This window comes from Antedon mediterranea, chromosome 2 (genome assembly GCF_964355755.1).
Source record: "Antedon mediterranea chromosome 2, ecAntMedi1.1, whole genome shotgun sequence".
Classification (NCBI taxonomy): domain Eukaryota; kingdom Metazoa; phylum Echinodermata; class Crinoidea; order Comatulida; family Antedonidae; genus Antedon; species Antedon mediterranea.
In genome coordinates this window covers 1,141,643-1,166,069 of record NC_092671.1, presented here as the reverse complement: position 1 = coordinate 1,166,069, position 24,427 = coordinate 1,141,643, and the positions used below count along the sequence as shown (strand labels likewise).

Here is a 24,427-nt window from a genome sequence, read left to right as displayed (position 1 = left end):
ATAAATAGTGTATTGACAAAAGACCAATATACCAGAGGGTAATCAATTCCATTGGTTGTTTACTAGCAGCTAGATAACCATACTCAAAATATGCAATTAAAATAATTATATTATCTTCGGATTAAGCACACTATACCTGCATTTTCATTATCAAAATATTTATTTAAAGATTTGATATGCATAAAAACATACTATCGAATTTAATAACATGTTTGACCATTTACTATGAATTGTTACTTACCCCCGGGAGAGTTTTCTTTTCGTGTAGTTCTGATTGGGCACCTAGAGCACTTTCTCTGTCACAATAAGTCAAAAAGGCGCAGCCTAAAATAAAATCGAATAAGATCTGTTTATTTGACATATTTAATGTTAAATCAGAAATATTAAAATACATCGCATAAAAATGGGCGTTTCAGCGCAGCTGATAATAATAATGTTGACGTTTACCAAAATATGTAAACAAAACATGGATTTAAACAGGTAAAACATGGATAGCACCTGTTAATTAGTAAACACGCGCCCTAATTTAAGGACGATGTAGGTATAAATGATGATGATAAAGTATATATAATAAAGCCTACCTTTATGCATGCCTGTATAACGATCTCTCAAAACAGTCAATTCATAGATTCTACCGTACTCTTCAAAAATCGGACGAAGATCTTTCTCTTCCAAAGTCCTTGGAATCTGGCCGACAAATAGTTTGATAGCATCATGGTTTTTCATTGGAATAGTGTGCATTGGTGCCTTGATTGGGTTACCGTGGACGACATGATGTTCTCCATTTATTTGCACCGTTGCCATATTCGTCATGATTATTTGTATATATATAGTAAGACTTTTGAAGAAGAAATAAAGGAGAGATGCGAAGATTGACCGAACTGTCGTATGCGGGCAGACTCAATGAGGAGGAGGCGGGCACGCTTCAATGCTAAAGATCTCTATTGTACGACAAGATTTATTTAAATTTATTCAGGTATTACTGTCCCAATTATGCTAATGGTTGAGAAGTCCCGGTGGGATGGGCTAAGACTCACTAAGACAAACAATAGGCACGCGACTGCGTCTTACACAAAGGGGGAGCTAGACGGTTGAGAATCATTTCAAAGCAGCATGAATTCTTGTTGTGTTTGTTCACTGTACGCATTTCTCACAAAGCATTTGAAAAGTGACTCTTATTGTAGCTTTTGTTTCGTGTGGCTTCATTAAGTTTGAACAATTGGCACGCGAGTGGAATAAAGCATTAACGGTCCAATTGTGTTATTGACAAACTTCATTATTTCAGTCTTTGTTTTATGTTTTCTAACCAAATGTCAACATTTAGGACTAATAATGTAAGAGCGAAAACAAAGAATGAAATACCAAAGTAAAGTTAGGTATAGGCCTACATTCATCACAAAGGATTCGTTTTCATTTATTAAAAGGAAACCAATGAATAATAAACTTCGTAAATAATTTACATATTACTTTTTGTTTGGTAATTTTATTATTATATTTCATCATTTCAAAGAATGACGTAATTAAAAATCAACGAATAAGTTCTTGTTTTCATTTCTTATCCTTTCGTCTTAAGACATCAATTACTGTGTTTAGTTAGTATGAGCTTGTTCCGAGTAAGGACCTGATAAATTGGTTACGTACACATTGGTAACCTCAGGATCCCGATTTAAGTACACACTTTTAATCACAAGAGTACGATCTAAGTACACAATGTCGTCCCACGGGTCCCAACATATCTAATCATTGCAGTTTATCAAATCCTTAGATTCAGTTATTCTTTAATATCCACTTAATTCGACGGTAAATTTTAACAACATCGGCCATCGATCCTCGCCGCCATCGATTTTGATATATTACATATATTTACTACGATCATAAGAACGCATATAATACTGAAATTGTTCCAAACAAACTAAAGCTTGATTGTTACTTGCGCTATTTACGTCCTTGCGTTGCGCTATTTACGTCCTTGCGTTGCGCAGTTTACGTTCTTGCGTTGGGTTCTTTACGTCCTTGCGTTGCGCCCTTTAAGCCTGTTTTCCTGTCGACGTTATTCGACGCTATCGTCGTTGATCATTAACAGTTCAACGACGATCGTTTGAAAACGATCAAGTTGAAATGATAACGATAGCGAGTACCTTTTCCTGTAAATCGTTAACATTTCAATGTTTACGTAGAAGATCGCCGATTATTGTTAACGATAGCGTCGAATAACGTCGACAGGAAAACAGGCTTTACGTCCTTGCGTTGCGCTATCACGTATTTGCGTTGCGCTCTTTACGTCTTTGCGTTGCGCTTCCGTAAATCCTTGCGTTGTGTCAGGGGTAACCAAACTTTGACAGCTTCTGTTGTTGGTGTGGAGAATTGAAATTAAGCTGAGTAAAATAAATTAGGTAAATGTCCATTTTTGACGTTTTTGATGCGTCATTTTCATTACATCAACATGGTTTTTATCACTTCGTCCTCCTCACCATCCGGGTATCTTCATCTTGGTCAGTGTCATCATCGCCGCCATATTTTCTACCTCTCATCATCTTAATCCGCATTATTATCATAACCGTCTTCTATTATCGTGAAATCACACAAATGTAGACAATCTATAACCGATAAGTATTGATTGGGTTTGAATACCTTATATATAGAAGTTCACACACGCGTATAGCTAAAAACGTCATGTGGTCATGCAGTTTACGAAGATGACGTCATGACAATGGCTAATGATGGATATTGGGGACGGCGGCATTATTTTGTCCATATTATGGAATTTCTGGAGATTATTGCACTTTATTCCTAAATCTCTGTCTACACTATCAAACTTGTTTGATGAAAACAAAGTGTTATGTGCCCACAAATGGTAGTGCTATGCCAAAATATGGTAGTGATATGACATCGTCATGTCCATATTATGAGCATAAAGTTTGATAGTAGTGTAGCCAGAGCTTAAAGCGTGGTTCCCACTAGCGACGCAAACTACGCAACGTAAGAAAATGCCCTTCCGATAATTTTGTTTGTTCTCGCCTGCGTGAAATCAAACCTGCAACTTTGCAGCAATGTTGCGTCGTCGTTTCCCACTTGTGATTACGCAATACAGCACCTTGCGTCAATACGTCGTTGCGTTGCGTTCTAGTGGGAACCACGCTTAAGACTCGTAATACAGTCAGTATAAATTAAGTGGGCTTTGTTAGGTCTACAGGATCTATAACAACAATGTCATATCTCTCACTGTCTGTCTTTGACAACAGAAAACAAACCCAGTTAATGAATTCATCAGTATGCATTGAATATTGCAAACGGATTCACATTACTGTCCTATAATTAATTTGTCTTCAACTGATTAAACGGGGAAACCTAAAACTTACAATCATCAAAGAACAATACATGAGTTTCTAAATACATATCACAATACAGTACGGTATGTTTAGTTGTATATGTATTTAGTTGGGAAACCCATTATCCTGAGTGATATGATAAGGCCTACATTAAAACACCTTCTTTTCTCAAGAAAAACTGTATTAAAGGGACACTTTGCTGGCCTGTCCCAAGAGTCTAGTCCTACTGTAAATGGATATGGATCAACATACAGATACAGATTCATTTATTGTCCAATATAAATGGAAATTACAGTGCTCATAAATTATCTTGGCTTGCCTAAAATAAATATATGGGGAAAAAGGGACTATCTAACATATCTTTTGTTATAATGCCTTATCCCAGCTGGGTAGAACGAGTATTTGTAAGATCCGTCTGCGCGTTCACCGTCCTCATCATCTAATATCAATTGACAACTCCACTCCCAAAGACTTGTAATAAGACTTTGTTTATGTAGAGCAGCATCTTGTATGTTTGTCTTGTGAACCTCTGAAGGTCCCTAATGATCAGCAATTACTGGATGAATCACCCTCATTAAATATGGTGTAAAAAAAAAATCTGTTGATAGGAGACCTAGGCCTACCTATAAACCAAGATTTGAACCCAGAATCTTCTACTTGAAGTTTTACTGTCCCATTGGTTGAAAGAGTATCGTGAAGAGGGCGCACTACATGTATTTTAAAGTTTTTTTTTCATTTCTGCCGAGAGCGCCCTCTTTATTATAGAGTTTTCTGACAAAATGGCGACTACCACAGATCGTAAAACAAACGAAAAAACGTCTTCTATTGAAGATGAAGAAGCCCTTGAAAGAGAACACTTTTTACGTATATTATATGCCTACAAAAATTACAGGTAAGTGTATATTATTTTTTATTTTTTATGTATGCTTTGTAGTCCTAGGCCCTCTCTTAGTTAGAGATAGGCGGGCGTACGACGCATCACATATTGTGGATGGCGGCCTCGTTCAGCCTCTCTCTACTACTAGTCTCTACTTAGTTTTAGGCCTAGGCCTAGTACAGGCTAGAAGAGGTGTCCGATAATCTTATCAAATTTGCTTTATTAAGGATATATGCAATGGAACGTGTAAACAGAAGTGAGAAATCATTCAATAAACTTCCTGATAAGCACAAAAAGTTGTTACCAGCATATTTGCCAACTTTGAGTAAGGTTCGAAGTGCCATCGACACAAATTATGAGTTGATTCTTAGGATTACCAACAGCTCAGATCAGATGTTTGTCAATAAAGATATGGAGGTAAGTGTAAGCTCAAAGCGTTTTATTTTTTTTCCAACAAGTAAAAGTAGTTATTAACGTTTTGTAACATATTGAACCCTTTTAATCAATGTTTCCCAATTTACAATCAATTGCTAAAATTATTTGTTTTAAACAGAATGTTTCTGATCCAAGGAAGAAAGTAAAAGCGGTTACATCACATGATATGGAGAAGATATACACAACTTTGAAACAGTTTGCAAGAGACTGGAGCTCGGAGGGAAAACATGAACGAGACAGCTGCTATAAACCCATTATAGATGAAGTTATTGCAAGGTTACCTATTAATGAAAGGTATTCAAATGCTATCCAATACAGCTATCACATTCAACTCCAAAAAAATGAATTGTTTAAATGTTTTATTCAGATAAATACTGCTATATTTGAAGGACATTCGTTCATTTTATTTGGTCAAAATCATTGTCAACATATGCATATACAAGACAACACCAAAATACACATAAAATGGAGTTAAAACTAAAAGCAGAAAAGCATTGGGTTAAAAAATAGTCATATAATATTATAGTAAAATACAATTAAAAGCTACTGCAATGTGTTATTCAGTATTCATAAAGCATCCCACATTGAATATTGAATGTATTATCTAGAAAATATACAATCATAATCAATTTAATATCAATCATCATAATGGATAGAGTGTATCGTGCATTTAACGATTTAGTGCACCATATCACCAATGTAGAAGCGTATTTAAGGAAGATATATTATAACTTGGTATAAACTAACTACATTAGTTTTTAATTTCTTTATTGTTAGTTTTCAGGAGCAGAAGAAGGTGTTGGTACCTGGCGCTGGTCTTGGACGATTGGCTTTTGAGATTGCAAGACTTGGCTACGAATGTCAAGGCAATGAATTTAGTATGATTATGCTGATTGCAGCAAACTTTATTCTTAATAGGTATGCACACTATTGTGTAAAGTTCTGTCTACAATATCAAGTTTACAATAACTAGTTTGACAAAAAAAGTGTGGTGTCCAAATATGGTAGTGATATGACATCATCATGTCCATATATGGGCACATCACATAAAGTTTGATGTGTAGACAGAACTAGTGTAGAGTCAAGATCCATCCAGTGGCACCCAATTCTCAGTGACAATATTTGTACAGTATCATGGACAAATTATGTATCACAGCATCACATGTGTATCATATGTAGTGCCTGTATCATGGAATGTCATTTTAGGGTCACATTTTATGTATAATAAACATTGAGTAACCCTGTACACAAATGGAACAATCTGTAAATTAATATAAAATCTTTGTTATTGTGTTGATTAGTATGGATATTACACTTCTCCTTTCTTTCCTTAGAAACAAGCTCTAATCTTAGCAGTCAACACTTTTCATGTTTTCTACAGATCAGCAGGCATAAATGTGTACACACTTCACCCTTGGGTTCATCAATACATCAACAACAAATGCTCGGAGGACCAAGTAAAAGCCATTCAAATTCCTGACATCAGTACACAAAACCTGCCAGTTAATGCTAATTTTTCAATGGCCGCTGGTGATTTCTTGGAGGTTTACACAGAGCCAGGTAAGCTCAGCAAACATTGAGCAGAGATAGGATAGGGGCTGTTAAGGCCTAGTTATTTACCTGTATAAGCAGTGGTGTAATTCAGAGACCCGAGGCCCCTTGTTTATTTATAGCCTTTTTCCACATACAATTTGAATGCCTTATTTCTCCTCTTGGTCCGGCTCGGGGGCTTAGCTTCATAGATACCCCCAAGGATACACGCACGGAGCTTGCATCACCTTAAATTTAACCTCTTAGGTTAAGATTTCATTGGTGACTTTTGTACTCTCCTCAACGTAAAGTTTGTTTGTTTTTCTATAGATTACTGGGATTGCATTGCAACATGCTATTTTATCGATACAGCTCACAATATTTTGGAGTATCTTGAGAAAATTTATGAAATTTTAAAACCTGGTGGTTACTGGATAAATCTTGGTAAGTTATATGTTTATCGCTACAGTACTTCTTTGATGTGTTCCTAGATTTTGGTGTTTTACTTTGGGTGCAAAGCTCTCCTATTTGTGGTTCAAATGCATTAACACATACTACATCTTATGTTTGAACTGTCTTTTAAATTAAACAAATTACAGTACTGCCCAAAATGGAAAAGGTGCTAGAATGCCCCTGTTTGTGCTCAAATGCAATTCTTGTAAAAGCAAATTTTTAAATTATTGAAACTTTGTTTGTAGGACCACTGTTGTACCACTTTGCAGATATGCATGGAGAGGAATCCATTGAGATTAGCTACTCAGAACTGAGACGTGTTATATTAGAGCTTGGATTCACCATTTTAGTAAGTCCTTGTTTGAAAATAAGACCATTAAATATCAAGAAGTCAAAATAAATCATCTTTGTTTACACTAATTTTCTTAAACTTAAATCAATATTCTATGTAATAATTGTATACATTTTTCATTCAGAATGAAAAGACAGACGTATCGAGTACGTACACCCAGAATCCACGTTCAATGCTGCAATACAGATACGACTGCGTGTTCTTCACGTGCCAAAAACCATTCGTAGACACCAGTTGACTCGCTGCAAGACAATCCGACATGCATACACAAGCCACAAATAAATGTTTTATTTTTTTTTAAATCAAAAGCAAGATGAAGTCAAAACTGTGCATTTATTGGTGATAATCATGGGTTAATAAAATAAGAAAACGATCATTTTATGCGCATTTACATCTGAAAGTATAATGAAAATTTCATATACATTGCACACCTTAAAAAATTATAGAAATTTACAGTATCTCTAGTATAAATAATTTCCAAATAGACAAATATTCTCTATCAAAATTATACAATTTAATAATATAATTATTACATATTCGTATAGATTTGCTAAACCTAACAATGGAATGTACTAGAATCAAGTTGGCTTTTTGTATACAAAAAATACCAATTGTGAATTTCAGCTTTACAATAAAAATTAAAATTATGCAACGTATGACCGTATAAATATATTTTGTCCAATATGTAGTAAAATTAATGAATTTCAGATACCTGTCAATTCACAAAAAACTCACAACTAACCACTGGCTGCAGATATTGCCTGTCTGAAATCGGAAAACATTCAAACATGCTGTACAACAACTATTGCAATACAAGAAGAGAAAAATATGAACGCTCCCACAGCTGCAGAGCTTGTTGTTTGTTTGTTTTTATTTCTTGCTCATATAAAAAAAATAACAGTGGTACAGAAATATATATATACATCAAAAGTCGCAGACTTAACAAACAACAAAATCAGAACAATCAGAACAAAGACAACAACAAAAAACGAGTAGGAGCAAAGGATAACCCGGAGGTTTGTATTCTGAGGGGTCCCGACAGGAAACCTTAAAATAAATAAATATGTTGCTTAAAGCGTGGTTCTCACTAGCGACGCGACGCAAGGACGTAACGCAACGCAAGTGAATTGACCAATCACAAGCGATGGCTTATTCGCTTGTGATTCCTAACTGTCTATAACTTCGCTTGTCATTGGTTAAAACGCTTGCGTTGCGTTTACGTCCTTGCGTTACGTTCTAGTGGGAACCAAGCTTAAGTGATTGATGAATACAACCACTATACTCTAGTAGCTAGATCAACTTTCGTATGCACTTTGAGGTCCAGAGAATTTGACTTCAGAAATTGGTTTAGGGTGGTCAAACAATCATTTTTGGCTTGGTTACACATTTTGAAAATGTGGCAAAAGGTCAGGGTGAAAGGTCATAAGACCAAACGCCAATATGTCCTTAAATCTCAACAACCACTCGTCACAGCGAAGTAATTTTGGTCTCAAATTGATCAGAAGGTATACATTTATATTCAGTCTAAAGGGACATTTTAGTTAAAAATGACCGGAAATGCCATTTCTGACCTTTGACCCACAACACAGGGCATGTATTTATCTCCGTAACTACTGGTCGTAGACACTTGAATTTGGTTTTAAATTGTTCAAAATATATATTTTGTTATTTGTTACACATTTGAAAAATGTTACAAAAGGTCAAAGGGTCAGGGTCAAGGGTTATATGAACAAATAAATAAAGGTACTTGTATCTCGGCAACCACTGGTCGCAGCAAGTCAATTTTGATCTCAAAATGTTCAGAAGGCATGCATTTATATTCCGTCTAATGGGGCATTTTAGTAAAAAATGATCAGAAATGCGATTTCTGACCTTTGACCCACATACCAGGGCATCTTCATATCTCTGTAAGTACTGGTCGTAGAAACTTAAATTTGGTATCAAATTGTTCGAAATATACATATTTACATTCATTGTAATAGAAAATGTGGTTAAAAGATGAACAGAAAATACTATTACTAAATGTTTCAAACAAAAAACATATCTCTACACAACTTATCCTTAGACAGTAATGTTATGCAATAACTGATACTTTAAATTGTTTCAATTTCAAGTACTAGTTATTGCTGTCCACGAGAACATTTTGATATAAACGTCAAGCTCAACAGCTCTTTTCAGAATGCTAGAAGTAACTTGCCATGTGTATCCGATTAAACGCCCTGGGCATTTATTGTTCAAAAGGGTTTTTAGGGGAGGGGAGGCATCTTTATTTGGGGTATAATATGGTAACATGTATAATCAAATAAATACCACCTAGATGTAAAAAAATACAGCACAATTATTATCAAAAGATGATAAAATTATGTCAAAATGCTTGGTAAATTGTAGATTATGGTAGTTAAAATGTGTTGTGATACAATTATTTTGTAAATGCATGTGGCGGAGCGTTTATTCCACATGATGTTCTATTGGAGGGAATGGTGGCGTTTATTTGAGGGTGGCGTTTATTTGAGGGAGGCTTTTATTCAAAGAGGGTGTTAATTCGAATAAATACTCGAGCTCAACAGTTAAGAATGCTAGAAGTAACTTACCATAGTTACCCGAATAAAAGGCCCGGGCATTTATTTATTCAGGGAAGGCGTTTATTTTGTTTGGGTGTAATAATGGTAACATGTATAATCAAATAAATACACCCCAGATAAAAAAAATTATAATTAATATAATAAGAATAATAACTGGATTAAACCTCATTCTATCCTGGTGCAAGTACAATCATGTACTAAAAGGTATCAGAGACAACTATAATAGACCAATTCATTGTCATTATTCCGTAACACTGTTGCATAATATTTTTAAATGTTACCGACAAAACTTATACATAATATGTATAAGTTTTGTCGGTGTATATTATACACGTCTGCTCCCAGTGTAGATAATAAAACAATATATGTTTCTGGAGATTTATTATCAATACGACTAGAAACTTTGACATGTTTTAGGTAGTGAATGCATTGACAATAAAAGCATCAGAAGTTATCATGATAAAATCATACTACAACACTGTACTACAGTACACAAGGGTGTTTTCAGGAAAGCTGGACATATTGTACAATAGTAATGAAACTATGTATTGGCATTTAAAAATATGCAAAAGATTGTTGTCAACTTGTACTGTAGTCACAAACAAACAGATGATAGAATGAAGATCCATTGTGAGTGCAATCGTGTCAGGATAATGATATGTCATTGTTTTAAATCATTATACTGGCACCTGGAGGAGAAGATCCATTTAATGTTATCTATGACAGTGTCACTTTTATTCTAAAAGACAGAAACATTTCGTTAAAAGGCATAAAGAAGAAAACGAATCATGTAAAGTACCTTTTATCAGTTGAGAAGCGAATTATAATTATTAAAATTAGAGTATTTATTCGAATTAACACCCGCTTTGAATAAAAGCCTCCCTCAAATAAACGCCACCATTCCCTCCAATAGAACACCATGTGGAATACACCCGCCACATGCATTTACACAATAATTGTATCACAACACATTACATTAACTACCATAATCTACAATTACCAAGCATTTTTTTTAACTTTTTGATATTAATTGATCAATTTGATACTAAAATTACCTCTCTGTGACCAGTGGTTGTCGAGATTTAAGGACCTATTGGTGTTTAGTTTGATAACCTTTCACCCTGACCTTTTGACCTTTCGCCACATTTTCAAAATGTGTAACCAGGCCAATAATGATTGTTTGACCATCCTAAACCAATTTCTGAAGTCAAATTCTCTGGACCTCAAAGTGCATACGAAAGTTGATCTAGCTACTAGAGTACTAATAGTTTGTAGTAAAACTTGTCTCCCTAGCAAAATATCTAGTATTCCTCATACATTATGAACAACTCTATGCAACTTTACAGCATGCATAGGTGAACCAGTTGCACTCATCAGCAAAGATGTAGTAAACGGTAAAACTAACGTTGATGCAAAATACACAAAATAAGGCACAGGAGGGGTGCTGCCAAAGGGCCATAACCACAGGCCTCTACGCGTGCCATCCCTTATATGGTGTGAAAACCATGAAAGAGTGAAGAGGTAAGGAAAGAAATGAAGCCGGTGTAAGCCACTTATGCAGATAATGATCTCACTGACGATGGCTAGAATTGGAATGAGGGTTGTCATGTGAAGTAACGGTCTCTGTTGAAGAAAGGTCGCATCCTGTGGGAAGAAAAGAAAATTAAAACTTATTTTAATTGTAAATTTAGTTAAATTAATACTTCTCACAGACTAGCTCATTGTTGACCCATAAGTAAGTAAAACATTTTATTATGCAAAATAATTTAAATACATATCTTTTTTGTTACTGTATAATCAATTTAGAAACATTTTCTATTAAAATAACTTCTAATTAATAACTTAATGATAACTGCAGTCTTAAATAAAATAAATTATGTGCAAATTTTATAAAGCAGAACAAAACTTTACCTTTAAGTGTATAGAACGTGCTGCAATGAAGTGATCAATATCCATTGCACTAGCTAGCAATCCAGCAAAGACAATCTGAAAGACATTCTTTGAAGTGATGCTGCCTCCTAAAACAATTGTCCACATCCACGATGCAATCATAAAATGGGTAAAGGTATCAAGAAGCGCAGCGCAAACACGATTTCTTCTGACAAAATCACTTTGAGCAAAGTGATCACAGGTTAAACAAAATGCACCCAGAAAAGTTGCAGAGATAAAATTTGTACTGCTAAGAATTTCTTTAATTTTACTTTTACTAAATCCATTATTTAAATTGTTTATAGGCAGCCGCATCGTTTGAAATAATATGATAGTACGAAGGCTATATGCCTAGTTGAAGTATGATTTAGCCAGTTTTTATAGTAGTTTTTTCAGTTGTAACTTCAAATGCAACAAATAAGACTGAAAAACAAAGTCAAAAGAAACAGTAATATTTCTCATTTGTTGGAAAGCAGAATACATGACTAGCATTATTGATGATTTATTTACAGTATTTATATATATTTCTCGTTTATTTATATTTTTTCTTGCATATTCATATAAATTAATAAAAATGTATTGATTGTTACCAATTTTCAAAGATAAATTCCAGGAATTAACTCTTTATTTATTACAATACAAACTTTTATTTTCTTCTAGGCCTAGCTAGGCCTCCTAGTTAACTTGAATATTAATCAATTTATAATAGGTGTAAATATCGAAAAATAACCTTCTTTCTATACCACAGATAAAGCTGACTGCCTCCTATCTATAATCTCTTACAATATTACTGAACTTCTACATTCAGTAGAGGGCAGGCTTCTATTTAACGAGCCTCTCTCTCACGTCACTAGGGCCTTGGTCCTATCTTCCTTAACTCTTATCTTAGGCCTAGCCTAGGACCTAGGCCTACTACTCTTATAGCATTAGCAAACCTAATCCAACTGTAGGACAGCTATTTAAATACAGTTTACCTGAATTGTGTTTGGTATTACTAATTACTTCGAGTTGACTAGCTTAGGAAGCCCTGGCCCCTACTAACTAGGCAAGTACTAGCAGCTGGCTAGGCCTAGCGAGTAGAAGTTTCGCAGATCTAGGTCTCCCATTTTTTTTTACTACTGCCCTCTTCCGTCCTTTGTGTGGTTATTTTTGTAACATTTCTAGGGTGTCATAACGGATGCTGTTTGCTTTCCTGGTGTTGTATGAAACGCTAATAGTTGTATTTCTGTAATATAAGATTACAATTAATCTACTATAACAAATATTTTTTTAACAGTAAATACATTTATAACGTTCAAAAAGCACTTTTATTTGTAGTACAATTGTTTCTGTTTTAAAATTACTTTAATTATTAGAAATATAAACATTTCTGTTTGACGCGCCATAGTTCCATAAAATCCGACTGCCAAGAAGTATCCAAAATGGTTTCTTCCTGACTGACTACTGTTGGTGATGGTAAACAAACAACTGACAGAAGAGAGGTCGATGAAATTATAAGTGAAAACTGAATTTATTTGATATGATTGTAAGTATTGTATGATAATATGGGTATATAGCCAAGTTTATAATATTGATTACATATTTACACTATATTCACATTGCTAACTACATTAACTGACCGTCTAAATGTTGTGTATGATAGAGGGTTAGTGGAAAGTAGGCCCAGCCAGAAGAAGAGAGAGTACTAACTTTACTAGACAGTACTAGGCCTATCTATATCTACTGATTGTACCTGCTAGCTAAGATTTTAATGTTGACAGTATTACACGAGGCCATTCTTATAAATTACGTCATCATTATGTACGAACAAATTCAAGGAGAAATGCCTTTACAAGAAGTAAACATTGAGGCAAATTCATTTTTCACTCTAAGGCAGAACCCTGGAGGTTATATAACTGTTATGCGCGATTTGAACGATTTGCGCAATTTGAAATTGCGCAAAAAAAATCCTTGCGCAATTTGAATTGAAACATGTGTTTCAAATTGCGCAAGCAACGTATTAAATTGCGCAAGTAATCTGCAAATTGCGCAAGGTTTTTCGACAGATTGTGAAACCATGCACACCCATATTTTTATAGTAATTTCTAAGAATGATTCAAAATTAAAGATAAATATCGCATTTCCTTATTTTAGTAGTGCAAATATTGTTATAAGTTAGCATACCGTCGAAGAACCGACGAAGCGGTGGTGTTCCACCAGGCGGGCGCGGCGCAGGCGGCCGGCTATACTACTCTAGCCTAGCCAGGGTCTGGACTACTGATACTGACTAGGTTACATGGCCTAGCTTAAACTAATGTAAAAAACTTAAAAAGTGAGTATTAACTATTAAACATTATCTTCATTGAAATGGTCTTATTTATATAATAAAATACTAAATTTTAAACTCCTCTGCCTAGGCCTAGCCTAGCCATGTATGGGAAAATTTACAGTTCGTTTTCAAATTGCGCAAAGGTGTCATATTGCGCAAGAACTATCTTGCGCAATTTACAAATTGTGCAGCGCAATTTAAAATTGCGCAAAGATTTTCTTGCGCAATTTGAAATTGCGCAAGTTGATTGCGCAATTTGAAATTGCGCAAAAAAATCCTTGCGCAATTTCAAATTGCGCAAGGATTTTTTTGCGCAATTTCAAATTGCGCAAATCGTTCAAATCGCGCATAACATAACCAGAGGACACTCACTTACACTATCTAAACCTAGATACAAAACCATCAGGAGAGATACCTATTTTGACGTCAGAGCAATCAACAAATGGAACTCACTACCAGAACATGTCATTAACAGCACAAACACAAATTCATTCAAAAACAACCTCGACATTCACATAAACAAAAGGAGAGGAGGCAACTATTACAAGCATTAAGCTCACAGCCTCTTTTAATCACTAAAGGTAAGAATCACTAAAGGTAAGAGTAACCAGATCATGGAATTCGCTGCCTGAGGATGATGTGAATTCAAAATCCTTAAATTCTTTCAAGGCTGCAATTGAGAAACGTTGGGCTGACCACCCACTAAAATTTGCGCCGTATGTTAAAACATTATTTTCATCGAGGGGCCTATAAGCACTGTATGCTTGGCTTCTATACCCAGGAAAATCCTGGGAATCAAGTAAACAAGAGTAGTAGCCTAGTTAGATACTGTAGGTATTGCCAATTACATCAAGGCCTAGGTTAGACTTGCTCCAAGTCTGTATTGTCTTTTTTTTTATTTATTTGTTTTTATTTCGACCGCGATTTTTGTCTTAAAATACAGACTTGTGAAACACGTATAGAAATCGATTTGCAGACCGCAAGCATCCGATAAGAATGACGTAGGTTACGATACCGTATTTGGCTATATGGGGCGGGCGGTATGTAAATATGGATTTCGAATCAACCAATGATCATTTTGTTTCAAAATAAAAAAGATCGAGTCATTTTGTTTCAAAATAAAAAAGATCGAGTACTATACGAACAGTGCTGAATGTACGATCGAGACTGTTGAAATATAAAATCGTGTTGCCAAGTTGTTTTGTTTATTAATTGTTTAGTCCTTGGCCTAGGCCTCCTTCGTAGGTCCTACTCAACTCGCACGTATGACCTGCCGAATAAAACGCCAATAAGGTAGGCCTACATACCATCACCGGCACACAACAGGGCTACACCACCATACAGAACAGGACAGGGTCTGGGTGGGAATTAAATCAAAATATCTCCGCGTAATAAATGATCCATTGAATCAATGTTTGATTTGCGGAGAAGCTAGCCTATCATATCAAGACGAGTTTTCATGTTCTTGGGAAAAATCCCATCAAATAATTACCAGACAGGGATAAAATCATTTCTAGCCTTCAGAAACTTTCATCAATGTACCCACCCGTACCCATGGAGGTATCTCCATGATGTACCCAAGTACACATTGTCTAAACGTAAAATAGCGCATGCGCATCATCTTAGATGTTTAGTCTTTGAAATATGAATATTAAAATAGTGTACGAGTGAGTAGCCAATCGCATGCAGCTGAAACTAGTCAACCGGATAATCGTATGCACCAAGAATTCTTGGTGTCAAACCACGTGACTTGTGCGTGTTTCCCCAGACGGAGTATCCAAAATCAAGTAGTAAACGTATGAAACGCCATATGTGCCAAAATATTTATCTTTTTACTAATATTAAGACAAAACTCCGTCTGGAACCCAGACTAGGCCTAGGTCTACAGTTAATACAAATTTCAACAACATGCTAAACAAATAGACATGGTCTGGGATTTTTTCTATTTTCAGTTCTGTATACCATTTTAAAAACCAAAATGGCAACAGTTTTTTCGCTTCAATTTCTGACTGTTAAAGCTGCAGTCAAAATTTTACTTGATCATGATGACCGACACAGTGTGGAATTGCGAAAGAATGCAAAAACGTTATTAAAACAGCTATCAACTCAATGCTTCACGGCGATCAGTCTTGACATCTTAGAGACTTTTGTTGACCAACACCCAAGACTTTTAACTGGTGAGCTTCTTGAGGTATTGGTGGCACCCCATATGAAAAGACTTTGTCTTAACCAGTGTACTGGTATTCTATGTGATCAAGAAGAACTGAAGCATTTAGGGAATGTCATGAAAAAGTAAGACAAGTTTATAATGAAGTCTTTATTAGTCTAGTCATCATCGTAAAAATTATTGTTGCTTTTTCTGTTGACACTATATTTAAATTATATTTAACTTTGCTTAAATTTCTTTCAGATGTCCTCGTCTTCAGCACATACAGTTGAACAAATGTCACCCACCATCAGAAACAACTACTGAACTCTGTCTTCTGATTGGTCAAAATCTTCAGACCCTAACATCACTATCATTTGAATATTGTAAAACTCTTTCAAATGAAAATGTCCAGGTATATTATTTGAACATCTGAAAAAAGATAATCATTATTATTATTATTGTACAATTTAGTGGGAGTGGACATCACCACCCACATGCTGGATCTGCCTCTGTATGATATTATAATAATGTCATATCCAAACTCATCAATCATTTTCTTCACTTAGAGAATACTTATAAACTGCAGGAACTTGTCTCAGTTGAACCTGTCCATGTGTTCAGGCATCACTGATCAGGTGTTTAACCTCAAGTTGTCGTCGTCATCTGAAAGCAAAGTTGAAGGCACATCAATCCAAGAAACACAATGTGGTTCCCCAGGACAACATCTTACAGATGTTGACGTCTCTTGTAACCAAAACTTAACAAGTACTTGTATTCGTTATCTGGTAGCGCTCTGTGGAAGTTCTTTACAGGTTCTTAATGTGTCCTACACCGGGGTAGGTTCTTTTTAAGAAGGTTTAATAGGTTTTAGCAGCTGTAAATTGGCATTTACCATACTCTTTAAATTAATAGATCAGTTTGTATTTTTACATCACTATAAAGGATAACCTCTCCCCCGGGGAGACTTTGTTTATGTATGATATCTGTATATTGTATGTGTATATTTATCTTGTAAACAAGGTTGGACAGTGAATTAACTCACTTATGATGCCTATCCTTGGAAATTTTCTTAAAAAATAATAATAATAATAATACAGTGGAATCCCTATTAAGAAGACATCTTTAGGATGCAACAAAGTGTCCCCTTTATATGGGTGTTCCCCTGAATAGAGGTTGTCCATAGTGTTAAAACATATATTGTCCCGCATTTGATCCATGAGAAAGTGTCCAATGAATAGAGGTTGTCCATAGTGTTAAAACATATATTGTCCAGCATTTGATCCATGAGAAAGTGTCCAATGAATAGAGGTTGGCCATAGTGTTAAAACATATATTGTCCCGCATTTGATCCATGAGAAAGTGTCCCCTGAATAGAGGTTGTCCATAGTGTTAAAACATATATTGTCCCGCATTTGATCCATGAGAAAGTGTCCAATGAATAGAGGTTGGCCATAGTGTTAAAACATATATTGTCCCGCATTTGATCCATGAGAAAGTGTCCCCTGAATAGAGGTTGGCTATAGTGTTAAAACATATATTGTCCCGCATTTGATCCATGAGAAAGTGTACAATGAATAGAGGTTGGCCATAGTGTTAAAACATATATTGTCCCGCATTTGATCCATGAGAAAGTGTCCCCTGAATAGAGGTTGGCCATAGTGTTAAAACATATATTGTCCCGCATTTGATCCATGAGAAAGTGTCCCCTGAATAGAGGTTGGCCATAGTGTTAAAACATATATTGTCCTGCATTTGATCCATGAGAAAGTGTCCCCTGAATAGAGGTTGTCCATAGTGTTAAAACATATATTGTCCCGCATTTGATCCATGAGAAAGTGTTCCCTGAATAGAGGTTGGCCATAGTGTTAAAACATATATTGTCCCGCATTTGATCCATGAGAAAGTGTTCCCTGAATAGAGGTTGGCCATAGTGTTAAAACATATATTTTCCCGCATTTGGTCCATGAGAAAGTGTTCCCTGAATAGGGTTGTCAAAAAAAAGGGTTATACTGTAATAATGAATAATAAATAGATATGATAACTGTACTTAATGACATTTATTTTTATTTCTTGATAAACAGATGGATTGTACATTACTGTGGTACCTTTGTGGCCATACATGGTATGATGCTGTTGAGCTGGCCTCCACTTTCAACCAAGATACTTCTGGTTCTGTTACGTCTAATCTAATGCGGGAATACCAGACACTAGAACTTGAGATGATGTTTACTAAAGAAAGTGAGGAATCAGATATTGATGATTTACCACGTGTATACAAAGTGACTGAGGAAAAAAGGAAGAAACCTGATGACAAGGAGGTAGTAGACAAGCCAAAAAATGGTCACCATGATGCACCTCTTCAATTGAATCATGTAACAAAGCATAAAAACCCTGTCGAAGGCAATGCCCTACTGAACCAAGATACTACAATAGAGGGGGTAAAACTAGGAGTAGGCAAACCAGAGAATGAAGTTATAGTACAAAAGTCAGAAGAAGATTTGTGTCAATCTGTTGGTCGTTTAGTCCAACCAAATGATGCTCAAAATGATCTTCAAAATATTGATTCTCTTGATAGAATGCATCAAAAAAACGTTAAGACTGAAGAAGAAGAAACACGCCCTGAAGCATCAGATGTAGAGACGAAGGGTAATCCTGATGTTGTATTTGTACCAGCAGAAACAAATAACTATCAAGAAGAACATGAAAATGTCAAATTATTGGAACTAGAAGATGTAAAATTGTCATTTAATGAATTTTCATTGGAAAATACTTCATTTGATTGTGTTGTTGACACTTTAGCTGCATCAGCTCTTAATGAAATCACATTGTTAGACAATGCCAAGGACTCACATGATGCAGACTTCCCAGATGATAGATATTCTGTATCAAATAATGAACAAGCTGTATCAATTAATAGTGAACAAGCCGTATCAAATGGTTCTTCAAGGGCGGTTGGGGTCAATCCGTCAGAGGTCATGTTACCAATGAGCGATACTTCTTCAGATAGCACAGAAAGCTCTAAAGCGTCATTAACGCTTCGATCTCAACACGATGAAAGTTTAAACAGAATCGTCTCAGAATTTGTTGATAATATGCTACAAGAAATATGTCATGAATGTTCCGATGAAAACGCTGACAGTAACGGAGATGCAGATTCATTTTTAGATTTTAACAAGCCTACTAGTAAGCAAACCGAAACAGAGGTCATCACAGATGAAATATCAGGGCATGAATTTGTTGCATCTTCAGCGGTCAAAGTTCATCGAAAATGGGCTAGAGAATTTATTCCAAATATAAAGGATCTTGACATAAGCAATATTGAATTTGATGACAGCATGGGAGAGATATGTTTTCAAGAATTCTTGAACATTAACACGTGCTTGTTAAAGTTAAACTTATCATGGAAAGGGATATCAGATGACCTCTTATCAAGAGTTCAAAGTTCACTTACAAATCTAAGGTGGTTATCTATGGTAAGATGGTGCTCACTTGTCCTATGAGATATTAATTTCATTTTTGTTTTATCATATTTATTTATGGTTATGTTATCTATCTTTTTTTTAAACATGATGTGGCACAACTGTTTGAGTTTTATTGAAGGCAACTGTTACTTTCACAGTCACAAGACTAAGTTGTATTATCTGTATAGTTGTTAATTTTACTCATTTGTTTTGAGAATGGTTCCATGATTGTTCCGAATCGTCGATCTTTTTTTTGTCATTAAAGTTTATTTGAAAGTTCTTATGTTTCCCATCAATATTAACGTAATTATTAATAGACAACAATTGAAAACAAACTAATACAATTAACTTTTTCTTCAAGCTGATTAATACGAATACTGTACTGTAATTATTGCTTTGTATCATTTTTAGAGTGAATGTGAAAACATTACCAGCCATGGACTTTCAGAGTTGCTAAATGTTTGCAAGGACCTAACACATTTGACTATAGAAGGTTTGGAATGATATTATTTGTATACACACTATCTTATTTAATATTCATATTTTTGTTTTAATCAGTAAACCACACAACATGAGAAAAACCAGGATGACAAATAAAGCCTATTTTCAATAAATCCTATTATAAACAAGTAATTTAATACAATATGTATTCAAGATACAATATTATTAGATTCTACCCTCCCAGTGCATGTAACTGAGAATGTGAATCTTTATCACGAAACTGCAAGAGGGATTTTTTTTTAAAGAATTTGTATTCAAATTTACATTACATTTTTAGGAATGTATTTCATTAATGACACAGCGTTGTGTCCATTGTTCAGCCAAGATGGAAGATGCGGTGTGCATAGCTTGAAGTTGAGTGAGACTTACATTACAGATTACAGTCTGAACCGAATCGCCAAATATCTTGGTTCTAAGGTAAAAATATGATAATGCGCGACGCTCTTTATGGGAGTATGTTTCCATACGCGTTTGATCCAAAAATTGACTGGGGTAATAATGTTCAGCGCTTAGAGGTTTCACAACATTAGGCGCTATATACTGTAAATCCAGGATATTAATATTATTATTCTTCATTGATTCATTAAAAACAAGGAAACCCTGAAAGTACAACAATATTTAAAACTACTGTATGTCTCACAAACAAGTAATGTTATTTGAATTCACCTCAATGCTATATATTGTTTGCATGGCGAAATCAATATATTGATACAGTAAAAAGTTTGCAGTACACAACTATTGAGTTCTTTTCAGAACTAAATACATGTTGTGTACCACACCTCAATGTTGTTGATACGCTGTTTTTCACTACTATTGCCTTTTATTTGTGCGGATCAACATAAATCGTTAATTTTGTCGAAACCAATTAGAAATAACCAGGTACATTTCCTCAACAGTTAACCATTCTACATTTAAATTGGTGCGAGGAGATTACTGATGGCGGTCTTTGTACCATCACTGCCAACTGCCACCGATTGACAGACTTTGCTATTCGTCAGTGTAGCACATCAAAGTCCACACTTATCCAGTTAGCAGACAACTGTCCAAACTTGGTTGCGCTTAACGTAGCCGCTGTTGACTGTTTGGCGGATGACATAATCATAACCATGGCAACACGACTCTGTTTCTTGAAACGGTTGGATGTTAGTTGGAATTCTGGTATGTATAAAATACAGAAACGTCAATTATTTTATTGCATTGTTTGTATAATCTAAAGCTCTGTCTACACTATATATCAAATCTGTATAATCTAAAGCTCTGTTTACACTATATATCAAATCTGTATAATCTAAAGCTCTGTTTACACTATATATCAAATCTGTATAATCTAAAGCTCTGTCTACACTATATATCAAATCTGTATAATCTAAAGCTCTGTCTACACTATATATCAAATCTGTATAATCTAAAGCTCTGTCTACACTATATATCAAATCTGTAACTGATGATTTTGTTATCTTGGCTACTGTTTAGTAACCTGGCTACTGTTTTTTTTTTCAGAATTGACCGACGTTACGGTGTGTTGTCTTTTAATCAACTGTCCTCTTTTAGATAATTTATGTCTTGATGGTCTTAAATGCATCACATCAAAACCGTTCTTACCCATCATTGCAGGTAAGTACAGGGTTTTAATCACTTTTAGCTAAGAAGATGGTCTCATTAGAATCACTGACTAAAAAGGTTACCAATATGTTCTGTTATATAAGAATTTCGTTTCGTTTTCAAGGTTATCGAAAGATGTTGCTTCAAATTTTATTTTTATCATATTCTTAAGTATCAAGTTAAGTAGGGTTAGTTAGATAACCGTACTATAGTCTAGATAATGATATGATAATTATATCTAGACTATAGTACGGTTATCTAACATATATTCACATATTTTTTCAACAGTTCAACAACCATAATTTTTTTGGGGTCAAATATTACAATTTCTAACAGCAAGTCAAATCATTTCTTTCATTTTAACAAATAGCAATTCTGGTAGATTTAAATTAAAAATTTTAAATATTATATCTCTGTAATTATTTCCAACATTCCACTAGAGCTGGTTCGGTGGCGTCGTTGTCAAGCTTTAATTAAACTGAAATTGAAGGAACAGAAGTTATTAAAGAAACTTGGAGAACCACATTTATCAAGTGACGAGGTTAGTAGCAATTCTGTTGTTTTGATTGCTGCAGTTGGTGATATTTATCCATCACATTTACCAATTATTACAACGGTTATATTTTCTTTGTAGGAATATGAAGACCTTTTTGTGCCTACAAGATCCACAACCTATGCACTTCACTTACGATATCTCAGCTTGCAGTATTGTGATCTTGTTAATGACCGTCATTTGGCTGAAATTGTAGCCATCTGTAAGGGCACACTGACCATCAAGGATTACTATGGGGAGCAAATTGTGCCAAAACTCTTGGACTATCGGTGAAATAGAAAATGATGAGGAGAAACAGTTTATTTCATGCCACTGCTATCCCGCTAACTTTTAGTGGGTAAATAAGTAGTAGAACAACCAATTTACAAAATATGAAGCAAACAAAAAATGTTAATATTAGTAAGCCAAATATATTGTGCAATACTAAAGCAATTAAGTTATTCATTTAATAAATATATATGTTTATATAGTTTGTCAAAACTCAGAACCTGTAATGCCACCAATAAATCAATTTTATTTATGTATGTTTTTATAATTTTGTTCACATTCTATGATACAGTACATTCTATGTTGAAAAATAAAACATATTGAAGCAATAGATTTTTCATTTTTCTTAAAAACACTCAAAATATATTTATTAGTAATGTATTTGCTGCATTGCACGTCACTCTACTATGACGCAACGCACTTTTTGACGAATCACAAATCCGAATGACTCGTCGCTTGTAATTGTAAACTCCTGGCCAGAATTGAGCAGTATCTTTACATACAATTCCCCGGTGACGTAGTCAGCCAAAATTATTTTGAAATATGACGGGCAAAAACGATAATACTGTACACTGTATTTCCTGTTTTATATTAAATGTATAATTCTAGGAGTTTTACCATTGAACAATTTGTAGCCTACGATTACGTCACATGATCTTATTGACCTCTATTTCCCGGTTTGTTACTAGGTAACCGTACTAATGGTACAGTACTGTATCTCACTTGTTGAACAATCCAATAATCAAAAGCTTCCCTCTCCAGGAGGACGCAAGAACGTATTTAGCAAGTAATCTGACCAATTACGACGCGTGGATTAAACGAATTGTCGCCTGTGATTGACCAACTCCCTTGCACTTGCGTTGTTGCGTCCAAAATCGACCATTTTTTCATAAGAAACACGTTTAGCATGTTTTTTCATACAAAAATACGCTCGTACACTATTTTTTTACTGAAATGGAAAGACTTTACTACGTATTAGGCCTACTCATTTTTGAAATATGTATACATACTGTAGATGCCCACTCCTATGCGCAAGGCGCGGGTCACATACGCGTACACCAAATGACGACACACGCAAATAACGGGTACGGTAATGTATTAAAATTGAATTGCTACGGTAATTTAAATAAATTTTCAATACAGAGGGAAAACTGTAAGCACATTGAATGGAGCATAACATGTCGAGTGTTTCAATTGCTCAAGTAGATAAGATGGATTGTTTGCCAGTCTCAAACCGTATGGTGACAATTCTTGGAAAAGGTTGCAAACTACACTACTGTACGTGAATGTATTTCATGTCATCGAATTACACAATTAAACGCACGTAACTGGCCTGAAACTGTAGAGCTACAGTTTCAGGCAAATGATCGATCGGTTGGTACCTGCCAAAATCATATCAAGAGTATATTTTGAGAGCAGCTTTCTTTTATAAAAACAAGGTTAGATTTCCGAGTAGAGTTTTATGATGACTGCGTCACTACACCATCAAGGGAGTTGGGTCATTGCCATGGTAATATACCACTATGGTTGGCAAACTGCTACATAACTTCTGGATAACCCATTACATTAAACTGGATTTACTTCCCGTATTGTTTCCAAAACATTCACAGAATATATACAAAATACAACAAGGTTAAAAATGAATATCACTTTGTTTTAGAATGTCCATAAGACAGTCTGTTTAATACCTTATTATTTTAAACCAACAAATCAAAAGTTTAATTTACTAATACAGCATTACTAACAAAAAGAAAAGTAATCCATAACACGTGGTAAGATTTTACTTTCTCGCATATAATAAAGAGAAATAATTATTTTGCTGTTATTGAATGTAGGCCTACAGTAAAGTTCCTAAAATGAATGTAGGCCTACAGTAAAGTTCCTAAAATGAATGTAGGCCTACAGTAAAGTTCCTAAAATGAATGTAGGCCTACAGTAAAGTTCCTAAAATGAATGTAGGCCTACAGTAAAGTTCCTAAAATGAATGTAGGCCTACAGTAAAGTTCCTAAAATGAATGTAGGCCTACAGTAAAGTTCCTAAAATGAATGTAGGCCTACAGTAAAGTTCCTAAAATGAATGTAGGCCTACAGTAAAGTTC

The 24,427-nt window shown here is 34.9% G+C and overlaps 4 protein-coding genes across 6 annotated transcripts in view; 2 read left to right on the top strand and 2 right to left on the bottom strand.

The window, feature by feature from the left end:
- Positions 1 to 1,248, bottom strand: part of LOC140040002 (CUGBP Elav-like family member 3-A) — a 30,196-nt gene extending 28,948 nt beyond the window's left edge. For both annotated transcript variants that reach the window (XM_072085612.1, XM_072085613.1), the window contains exons 1-2: positions 582 to 1,248; positions 242 to 324 (exon numbers count right to left, since the gene is read on the bottom strand). In XM_072085612.1, the coding sequence (XP_071941713.1) occupies positions 242 to 324; positions 582 to 813 (315 nt within the window). In that variant the 5' untranslated portion in view covers positions 814 to 1,248. The remainder of the gene's footprint in view (positions 1 to 241; positions 325 to 581) is intronic.
- Positions 1,249 to 3,982: 2,734 nt separating this feature from the next.
- On the top strand, positions 3,983 to 7,590 carry LOC140039483 (carnosine N-methyltransferase-like). Its single transcript, XM_072085087.1, has 8 exons — positions 3,983 to 4,221; positions 4,434 to 4,623; positions 4,760 to 4,935; positions 5,419 to 5,559; positions 6,023 to 6,201; positions 6,502 to 6,615; positions 6,870 to 6,973; positions 7,101 to 7,590. The coding sequence occupies exons 1-8, from the start codon at positions 4,109 to 4,111 to the stop codon at positions 7,212 to 7,214; spliced, it is 1,131 nt and encodes a 376-aa protein (XP_071941188.1). The 5' UTR covers positions 3,983 to 4,108; the 3' UTR covers positions 7,215 to 7,590.
- A 3,234-nt stretch (positions 7,591 to 10,824) lies between these two features.
- Positions 10,825 to 12,580, bottom strand: LOC140039482 (transmembrane protein 267-like). Its single transcript, XM_072085086.1, has 3 exons — positions 12,462 to 12,580; positions 11,470 to 11,910; positions 10,825 to 11,202 (listed from the first exon to the last, which is right to left on the bottom strand). Exons 2-3 carry the CDS (start codon positions 11,800 to 11,802, stop codon positions 10,870 to 10,872), a joined length of 666 nt encoding a protein of 221 aa, XP_071941187.1. The 5' UTR covers positions 11,803 to 11,910; positions 12,462 to 12,580; the 3' UTR covers positions 10,825 to 10,869.
- Positions 12,581 to 12,920: 340 nt separating this feature from the next.
- On the top strand, positions 12,921 to 22,612 carry LOC140040001 (uncharacterized). 2 transcript variants are annotated; one of them, XM_072085609.1, is made up of 11 exons: positions 12,921 to 13,012; positions 15,748 to 16,087; positions 16,206 to 16,356; positions 16,511 to 16,780; positions 18,026 to 19,417; positions 19,817 to 19,898; positions 20,184 to 20,323; positions 20,803 to 21,064; positions 21,407 to 21,520; positions 21,949 to 22,049; positions 22,143 to 22,612. In XM_072085609.1, the coding sequence occupies exons 2-11, from the start codon at positions 15,774 to 15,776 to the stop codon at positions 22,332 to 22,334; spliced, it is 3,018 nt and encodes a 1,005-aa protein (XP_071941710.1). In that variant the 5' UTR covers positions 12,921 to 13,012; positions 15,748 to 15,773; the 3' UTR covers positions 22,335 to 22,612. The 2 variants fall into 2 exon arrangements, with proteins under 2 accessions (XP_071941710.1, XP_071941711.1); XM_072085610.1 differs by lacking the exon at positions 12,921 to 13,012 and adding an exon at positions 14,619 to 14,655 and having other exon boundaries at positions 15,676 to 16,087.
- Positions 22,613 to 24,427: the final 1,815 nt, after the last annotated feature.